At 48.0% G+C, this 8,811-nt stretch overlaps 1 protein-coding gene across 1 annotated transcript in view; it reads right to left on the bottom strand.

Annotated features, from left to right (window-relative positions):
* Positions 1-349: 349 nt before the first annotated feature.
* Positions 350-8,811, bottom strand: part of Sord (sorbitol dehydrogenase) — a 30,541-nt gene continuing 22,079 nt past the window's right edge. Inside the window, exons 5-9 of the mRNA XM_075961988.1 lie at positions 7,573-7,691; positions 5,405-5,470; positions 4,443-4,618; positions 1,461-1,582; positions 350-661 (exon numbers count right to left, since the gene is read on the bottom strand). Of these exons, the coding sequence (XP_075818103.1) occupies positions 496-661; positions 1,461-1,582; positions 4,443-4,618; positions 5,405-5,470; positions 7,573-7,691 (649 nt within the window). The 3' untranslated portion in view covers positions 350-495. The remainder of the gene's footprint in view (positions 662-1,460; positions 1,583-4,442; positions 4,619-5,404; positions 5,471-7,572; positions 7,692-8,811) is intronic.

Raw genomic sequence — 8,811 nt, 5'->3', positions numbered from 1 at the left:
TACATAATGTGCTGGCCTTGTGGGAGCCTAGCCAGTTTGGATGTTCACCTTCCTAGATATGGACGGAGGGGGGAGGACCTAGGACTTACCACAGGGCAGGGAACCCTGACTGCTCTTTGGACTGGAGAGGGAGGGGGAAAGAAGTGGGGGGAGGGGGAGAAGGGTGGGAGGAAGGGGAGAAGGGTGGGAGGAGGGGGAGGGAAATGGGAGGCTGGGAGGAGGTGGAAACTTGTTTTTTTTTCTCATTTTCTCAATAAAAAAAAAATTAAAAAAAAATCCATTCTTCCTAAGTCAGCTCCACCCCCTAGCCTACAAGTCCCCCGAAGTATCACTACTTCTGTCTTTAAGGCACACTGACTCCCCTAGGCTCTCTGTTTATTATGAGTTAATTATTTCTACCATTCAAAGATTAGTTCTGAATCAAGCAACCCCGCTTCCTAGCCATTTAGCCCTTAGATTCTGAGAGGGTGGGTTGAGGACACCAATAAATTCATTTTAGGGGTTCTGGTCATTGGGGTCACACTTGATCATAACTTTCAGCCCCACTCCCTTTTTGGTTGTTTCAAAGGCTTCTAAAGCCTTCTCCAGAGGAAATCTATGGGTAACTAAAGGCTTTACATTCAACGTCTTCGATGCAAGCATGGAAATCGCCATTGGCCACCTGTAAGAGATCGTAAGCATTTCATTCACCTTCAGGGGAAAAGTCAGGTCCCCAAAACTACTAATCCCAGAAACTGCTCAGTCACATTTATTTCTAGCATGGTCCTTGTACAAGGTCAGCTCCATAGTGACAGAAGGCCCGTGGCCTGTCATCTGCAGGTACAGAGACTTTCAGTTGCCATATCCAAGCCTCCAACCCCTTGTTCTGCAGTTTAGGCCATGAAACCTAGACGTTCTTTGCCAAGAAGGACCGAGTGATACTATAGAGGCCAGTGTGAAAAGGCAGTAAATGGGGAGGTGGCCAGGAACAGGCCGAGATAACCCATTCGCACAGATTAGCAGCCCAGCTTGGCAAAGGCGAATGCAAAGTGGGTGCTCTGCTGAGGACATGGAGGGATAAGCTGGGCGTATGAGGCATCACTATGCTCCAGTCAGAGCATCCTTGCTGCACACAGTGGGGAACAGTAGGATATGGATAGGGTGGGTGAAAAGCAGCTCTACACCCAAAGAGACCCCTGATTCCCTTTCAAGGAGAGGAAGGGAAGTCTGGCTGTAAGTAGGGAGGGAGGAGGGCTTAGGTGATGAGTGGCAGACCCAAACCCCCTCCCTGTCTGCTCCTCCCTCTGAGGAAGAAGTACATGTTTTCTCTTAGCAGCCCTATCATATCGGGTGCTGGCAGTGTGGTCAGGGAGTGCCTCTCATAAATAAACACGCAGAGACTCCTGGTCTCAGAGGTTGCATGGGACCTGCCTTGACCATGCTGGCTGCTGGTCACCTTGGATCACCCTCAGCATACTCACGTGTTGCAGTACCGAAACACGCCCTTGATATCCACTTCCCGTATGGCTGCATGCATTAGGGGTATATTGACCATCTCAGAGCCCATTCCCACAATCACCAAGGTCCCACCAGAGTGAGTGGCCTAGGGAAAAAATAAAACAAGAGAACTCAGGATATACAGGAAGTCCAGAGAATGTGATTCTTGCTACACTACTAAACTCTTCAACATGCCACCCAAACCCAAGAGTGGCAGGGTATGCAGAAGTGTAAGGGTGACTAATGGAGACACCAGGAGCAGTCAGTATTGGCTGGGTATGGTGGCATACACTGCAAACCCAGCACCAAGGAGGCTAATGCAAGAGGATTGCTGACCATCCAAGGCCAGTGTGCCTACAGAGTGAGGGCCAAGTCAGTCAGAGTTACATAATGAGATCCCACATCTCAAAAAAAATCAAAATGAAAATAAGAAACCACCCTCTGAACTCATCAGTAGTGAGAAAACTGCTGCTGTCACACACACAGGCTGTGGATCCTGTGCTCTAAAAACAACTTCACCCACAGAGGCAGGCAGGAGGCATTTGTTCTACACCTCAAAGGCACTGAGCAGAATGGATCTGTCCTTCCTAAATATTCCTCTGGAAATCCAGCACTCTGCCAATGTCATGAAATTAGACTCCAGGGAGCCATTCCCTTCTTGAAGCATGTCAGACAAGGGAGAGTATCTCCTGGCAATTTCTATGTGATGCTGTGTAAGTACAGTTCTGGCCTGCGGCATCAGCAGGAAAATGAGCAATTAGTCCTGCAAAATTTCAGTGATAGCCAGACATGGCAGCGGCACTTACACCTGACCATTCTGAGAGATACAAAACAGAGCCACAGGAAGGCACGCAGCCAGCCCCTCTGAGGGGAGGGGTAGGAAATGTCATGGAGAGAGGCCTGCAGTACCCAGAGGAGAGGTGGCACTCCAGGGTGCAGCACTGAGGCCACTCCTGCTGCTAAAACCTCTGAGCAGCCAACTTGGCCTTTCAGCTAGCACCTCGTGGCTAACAATCACAGGGCTTGGTATCATTGTGTATGCAGTTTTTGGCTGCTTTATGCTTTCACTGAAGTGCAGAATTGCTTATAAACAACCCAGGAATAGACATGTAATGGAAAAAGCATCCCTGTCTCCACTGGAGATGGGCAGGAGGTCAAAGCTGTGGGATGAGTCACAGTAAACTCTTAAATAACAGCTTTTCCAGAGAAATGTTTTCCCATTGGGAGTTGCCCTCTCTGACAATGAGGAGGAACTTGCTGGCTATTCCAAGTAGCAGGGGCCAGCAATATTCAGCCACAGGCCAAGGAATGCTCAGATTACTTGACTACTCTGGGTATGGTCAATATACCATGAGATGACATCCATTCTACCCAAGGGCATCTACCACATCACACAGACAGCATCCAGTCACCTCCCTGACAGGAAGGTGATGCTCAGCAGTGCCCATATTTGGTGCTACTGCCTGCTGAGCTCATTGGCAGTATAACTTCTGAAGTCCATGTTACGCATGATGGCTCCATGTCAGAGAGACATCACCTCATGCCTGGGAAGTCCCTCAGGTCACAGCCACATCTACACCATCCCAGGTAGTCTGGCAACTAGCCTACGCTACCAACTACTGGAGGTGACATCTGTTCCCAAGTATCAGGGCAGAGAGGAAGAACAGTTACATCCATCAAATTTCCTTGCCCCTCTGTGGTACGGTATCACCTTCTTCTCTCTCATCACCTGCAGTGTGTCTAACACAGAGCCTGGCACCCAGGAGGTGCCACTCACAGACTCATCATCTTGCATAGTTTGGGGATCAACTTGCCTTTCCCCACATGGAGACCGCTGGCTATGAGAGCGGAACAGAAGACGGGTTGATTCTAACAGAAACTCAGGACAGGACCAAGTGATAATTGCTTATCCTTCCTGCCACCTCCTTGCCCTCTGTGACACTAAGCATCTTGACAGGAGGAAACACAGCTCTGCAAGAGTTCCAGGCTGGAGGGCGTACCATAGCTAGAGATGTTAGCCTTCTGTCTCACGTGCTGCAAAGTGCCCTGGGCATGAGCTAGCTATGACTCAGAAGGAAAAGAGAAGCCCGTGGCCCTGTGGGAAGCAGTACAGGAGGCAGAGGCAGGAGCTCCTCCCAGCTCAGGCCCTCCCATCCTAGCACAGTTGTTTGTTCAATCCTTCCCATCCAGTGAGCTTGGTAGAGCTGGGATTGGCTCTTGACTCAAACCTGGGGACTTGGAAGAGGTTCCCGGACTCTCTCACTGTAACGTGTTAACTGGATTCAGACCTAAGGTGCAGAGGCATCGTGCCTACAAAACGCCCAGCAGAGGGCTGGCATACAGGAGGCTTGTTTTTCCTCTTTTCCTTGTACTTTGCTCTGTCCATGCCACACCCTCCCCCACCCCAGCTCCTTCTCTGTTTCCCAGAAGTTGCTGGAGGGGTGGAACCTTGGGGGTGAATCAGGTATGGGCAGCTTATCGGCTCCTCCTTCTTCTGGAAGATAGCACCCCACTTACCAGTTTTAGCCTTGCAAACTCACCTCACCTTGGCGACTAACTGAATCACTAGCTGTTGTTTTGTATCAGTGACTCAAAGACTAGTTTTCCTCAATAAAACAATACAGGAACTTCCTACTCTACTAAGGCATGGTCTTCTGTTTGTCCTGCTAATGGTTTTGTCGAAAGCAGGCTTTACAGGTACTGGAGCAATGCTAAAGGTAGCCCCATCCTGAAAGGGCATCCCGTGTCTGTTTTTCACAACTGAACCTCATTAGGACTCAATGAAGGCTCAAAGCAAGTTCACACAAAAGGCAAGAGAACAAAATGCAGAGGTGTTAGCTGACTGGGGGGTCACACAGCAGCCAATGGAGCCTGATGGCAGATCTCCTCACTACTGCTCTCCTTACTACTCTGTACCACCTCTGCCCCCAAGTTGCACAGCAGCAAGCTGCCCTCAGCTCACTCACATAGATGCCTGTCTGGATGGAGGATTCTGCTCCTGTGCATTCAATAGTGACTTCCGGTTTGCTCCCTAGCATGCTTTCCACTTTATTGGCAATTTCCCGAGGAGACTCTTTGGTAACCTGGAGGGTGAAATCAGCTCCAACTTCCTTGGCTTTGGCCAACCGAGAGGAAGATAGGTCTAAAGGAAAACAAAGGTTAGTTCAAATGCAGAAGCCAGAGAACTGACTAGGAAGAGAATGGAGGTATAAGATTTGATGCAGCTATCTGCAGCGCAAGGGGTGAGCTGCTGAGCTCCACAGACCCCACACCTTACATGCTGCCCACGCATAGACACCCTTTCCTTCTGCAAAATACCTCTGTATGGCCTCCTACTTCTACACAGTTCTACATAGGTACACTTACACACACACACACACACACACACACACACACACACACAATCTTTGCTTTCTAAATTCAGTCAGACAGACCAAAGGCTGAAGCCTCCTCTTAGCATTCACAGGGTAGTATGAAGCCCATACATAAGGAACTACATTCTCCTCTCCACAGCAGCTACCTTCTCCTCTCACAAAAGGGACTTCTATCAGGCAATGGTGATGCACACTTTTAATTCCAGAACTCTGCAGGCAGAGGTAGGAAGATCTCTGTGAGTTTGAGGTCAGCCTGGTTTACAGAGTAAGTTCCAGAACAGCCAGGACTACACAGAGAAAACCTGTCTTGGCAGTGGGGAGCGGAGGGGGGAGACTTCTCCTGAACCCTGAGTTAGTCATTCCTGGACAACCCAGGAGACAGGAGGTAGAAGCTCTTCAGACACCAGCACTTCAGGAAGTGTGATGGTTTGTCCTCTAAAGGTTCACACAAAGGTTTGCTCTCCAGTGTGGAGTTCTGAGGTGGTATACCCTCTAAGAGGTGGGATTGGGGGCAAGGAAATGAGAGCGCCAAGTTTGAAAGAGACCCCTCTTACCAGTCACTAACACTTGAGCAGCTCCCATTGCTTTGGCCACAAGCAAAGTGACCATCCCAACTGGCCCTAGACAAGGCAGAGAATGGAGAAGATTGCATGTTACGAAACATTAGCTTCCCCCTGCCTGAGCCCTGGACAAGGACTACGGGGTGTGTGTGTGTGTGTGTGTGTGTGTGTGTGTGTGTGTGTGTGTAAATGTGTGTTGCTAGTGTTTCTCCAAGTGCCTGGCACACAATGAGATGTTAAAGCTGTTCATGATGTAGATGTGAACAAATGGGTGAAGGGTTGTTCTTTTCATGAAACACGTTCCTAGCAGTAAGTTCTGTCTGATTCCTCATAGTTCAGAGCTACAGCTGGTTCCCCTTCACTAAGGCATTGCTGGAGAGAATCTCAAAGAACTGGAAATGAGGAATCAGAAGATCTGGATGTTTTCCAGATCCAACTTCAGAGAACATTCCACCCCTCCCCAGGGAAAATCACATTCTTCCTTGACACCCCAGTACCCGTCTTCTGTGAGGTGGGCCCCTGGGTTGACCCACCCACTCCCATGCTATTTGCTTGCTAAATGGCACTGTGATTTTACTGTAAAAGTCCCACAGAAGATGGGCAATGGTGGCGCACGCCTTTAATCCCAGCACTCGGGAGGCAGAGACAGGCGGATCTCTGTGAGTTCGAGGCCAGCCTGGTCTACAAGAGCTAGTTCCAGGACAGGAACCAAAAGCTACGAAGAAACCCTGTCTCGAAAATTCAAAAAAAAAAAAGTCCCACAGAATGGGACAATAAGGAATACTTTGAGTTTGCTTTTTGTATGCATCCCCTTGAAAACAACTGTGTTTTTTTCTCCAAACTGCAAGAGCGGTTAATGACACAGATTTGAAAATTAGGCTACAACTCTGCAGCTATCGACAGAAATGTTTACAGAATAATGATTTTCGTATTGCATTTATTTACTATATGTGTGCATGTGTACATGTGTGCAAGTAGGTTCATGTATCATGGCACATGTGTGGAGGTCCAAAGACAATGTGCAGAATTCAGTTCTCTCCTTTTTTATGTGGGTCCCGAGAATTGAGCTTAGGTCATCAGATTCGGTGGTGGGTGCTTTACCAGCTGAGCCATCTCCACAGCCTGGGTTTCTCGTTTTGTTTTTAAGGGAGCAAACAACGACTCTGTGGCATAAAGCCTGTAATCTGGCACTCAGGAGGCTGAGGCAGGATTTTAAGTTTAGGACTATCCTGAGCTACAAAGCAAGGCTCTATTTTTTAAAAGCCATATTTTTAAGTCGCACACAAAATCTACCCAGGGATGGTGAATACACCTGCAATTCCAGCATTTAGGCAGCAGAAGCAGGAGCACCTTGAGTTGGAAGCCAATCTTGCTACCCAGAAAGACCTCAGTCAAAAGCAAAACAAACCATAAAACTAAAGCTAACTGATTCTGCACCAAAATAGTAACAGCAGTTCTCTCAGGCTATGAGTAATGAACTTTGACTGACTTCCTGTGAGCATGTGTGCGTGCGTGCGTGCATGTGTGTGTATCGTCTGGGTTACAGCAATTAAAAACTCAGGTGACTTGGTCTAGGCCTTTGGGATTTGCTTCAAGTGGCCAGAAGCAGGAGATGGGAGAAAACTCAGTGGCTGGGCTCCTTCCTTCTGTGAACAGGGCCTACCTACTTCCTTTGCCTAGGAGGCAAGGCTATCCTTTCTCTAGTGTGACTTACAAGTTACAAAAGTTACTCTTCACTTTACTACCAAAATTTCCCCAGTTTTATTGAGGGTTCAAAAATTATTGCAACATTTTTTATTATTTAAATGGATAGAGGTTATATACCTTATGAAATCTAATGTAAGTTACTACTATGCTTATAGATATTTTATTTATTTGTTTGTTTGGGCTTTTTGAGAAAGGGTCTCACTGTGTAACCAAGATTGGCCTGGAATACACAGAAATTCTCCTGCCTCAGTCTCCTGATGCTGAGATACAGATGTGTGCCATTACATCCACCTTCGATGCTTCATTTATTTAGCCAAGGGCTGCTCATTGAAAGAGGCACTGTAACCCTCTCCTACCCAGAAAGGGTCTAGAATCACCTGGAGAAGGAATGAAATGGGGGAGGGATTTCCACGTCCCCAGGCAGTGAACCCAGAATCAGGGGCCCTGTTTCTTACCAGCTCCACACACAAGGACCTTTTTCCCCAGAGAAACTGAACCTCGACGGCAGGCATAGATCCCCACAGAGAGAGGCTCAATCAGGGCCCCTTCCTCAAAGGTGACATTGTCAGGAAGCCTGAGAAGTAATCCAGCATACACAATTAGGGTCTCTTACTTTATTAGGAACTGACAATGCTATTGACACTACACTACCACAGTACAGAATTACTACTATACCACCGGTATTACTCTGTATTTGCCTAACGCCGCTACAGCAGTTAACATTTGCATTGACTTGCGCTGAGCACTTTATATACTCACCACACTGTTAGAACGGCTCAGCAGTAGTTTTGTTACCCCCAGTCTATTGAGAAAGAAATTAGGCTGCAAGAGTTAAATGCCTTATCTCAGAGGTTCAAAGTGGGGGCTCAAAGGGGTTGAAGTGGAAGCCAGAAATGCTTGCTTCCAAAAGTCCTGCCATTCTGCCCCAGGAAAGTAATTTTCTTTGGCGAAATCACTTCAGATTTCAGTAAATATGTCACGGTTTTTGCTGATTTTTTTCCTTCTGTGCTGGGGATTGAACTCTGTCCCTGCACCTAAACACTGGCCCACACTATGTGTTTTTCTAACATGCCTCCCAAGCTAAGGCGTGGCATGGTTGTCATTAACCAATGAAAGCTTGCTTAACAAATGGCTAACACAACCAGCACTCTCATTTTCGGCTTCTTGACTTCTCAGCATGTCTGGTTTCCCTCTAGCAGCCCCTACCGCTTTGCCAGGCGGTGACTTCACTGTGAGCGCCTCTCTGCTATCATCTCCGGTCATCTACTCCAGAACCACATCTGGTGACAGCAGCTGCCAGGCTGCTCCAGGACTGGCTGAGATGGGAACAGGGACTGTTCCAAAAAGCTGAGTTAACAATGTGTCACCTAAGCCACTAGGTTCTTGGTTTTCTCTTCTGAACCCACTGGCATCTCAACCACATCCACAATCCCACTGGTGGCAGTGAGTATTTGAGGGAGGCCTGGCAGACTAGAATGCTTTCTCACCCATTATTCCATCTAACCCTGCCAAGCAGGCAGGGCAGGCTTATTTTCACCTTTATTCCTCAGTGACAAGATTGCAAGGCTGATTCCCAGCAAGATGCAAGCCAAGGAGCCCTGACTGCCCTCATGTGCCCCACATCAGGGGCCTCTTGGCACAAGTAGCTCTGGTGCTACTTTATTTCTGCTGGTTCCTTGCTATCCAATGTTTAC

Source organism: Microtus pennsylvanicus, chromosome 2, assembly GCF_037038515.1.
Source record: "Microtus pennsylvanicus isolate mMicPen1 chromosome 2, mMicPen1.hap1, whole genome shotgun sequence".
NCBI classification, from domain to species: Eukaryota; Metazoa; Chordata; class Mammalia; order Rodentia; family Cricetidae; genus Microtus; species Microtus pennsylvanicus.
The sequence above is the reverse complement of the archived record's forward strand: the minus strand, read 5'-3'. Positions and strand labels throughout refer to the sequence as shown.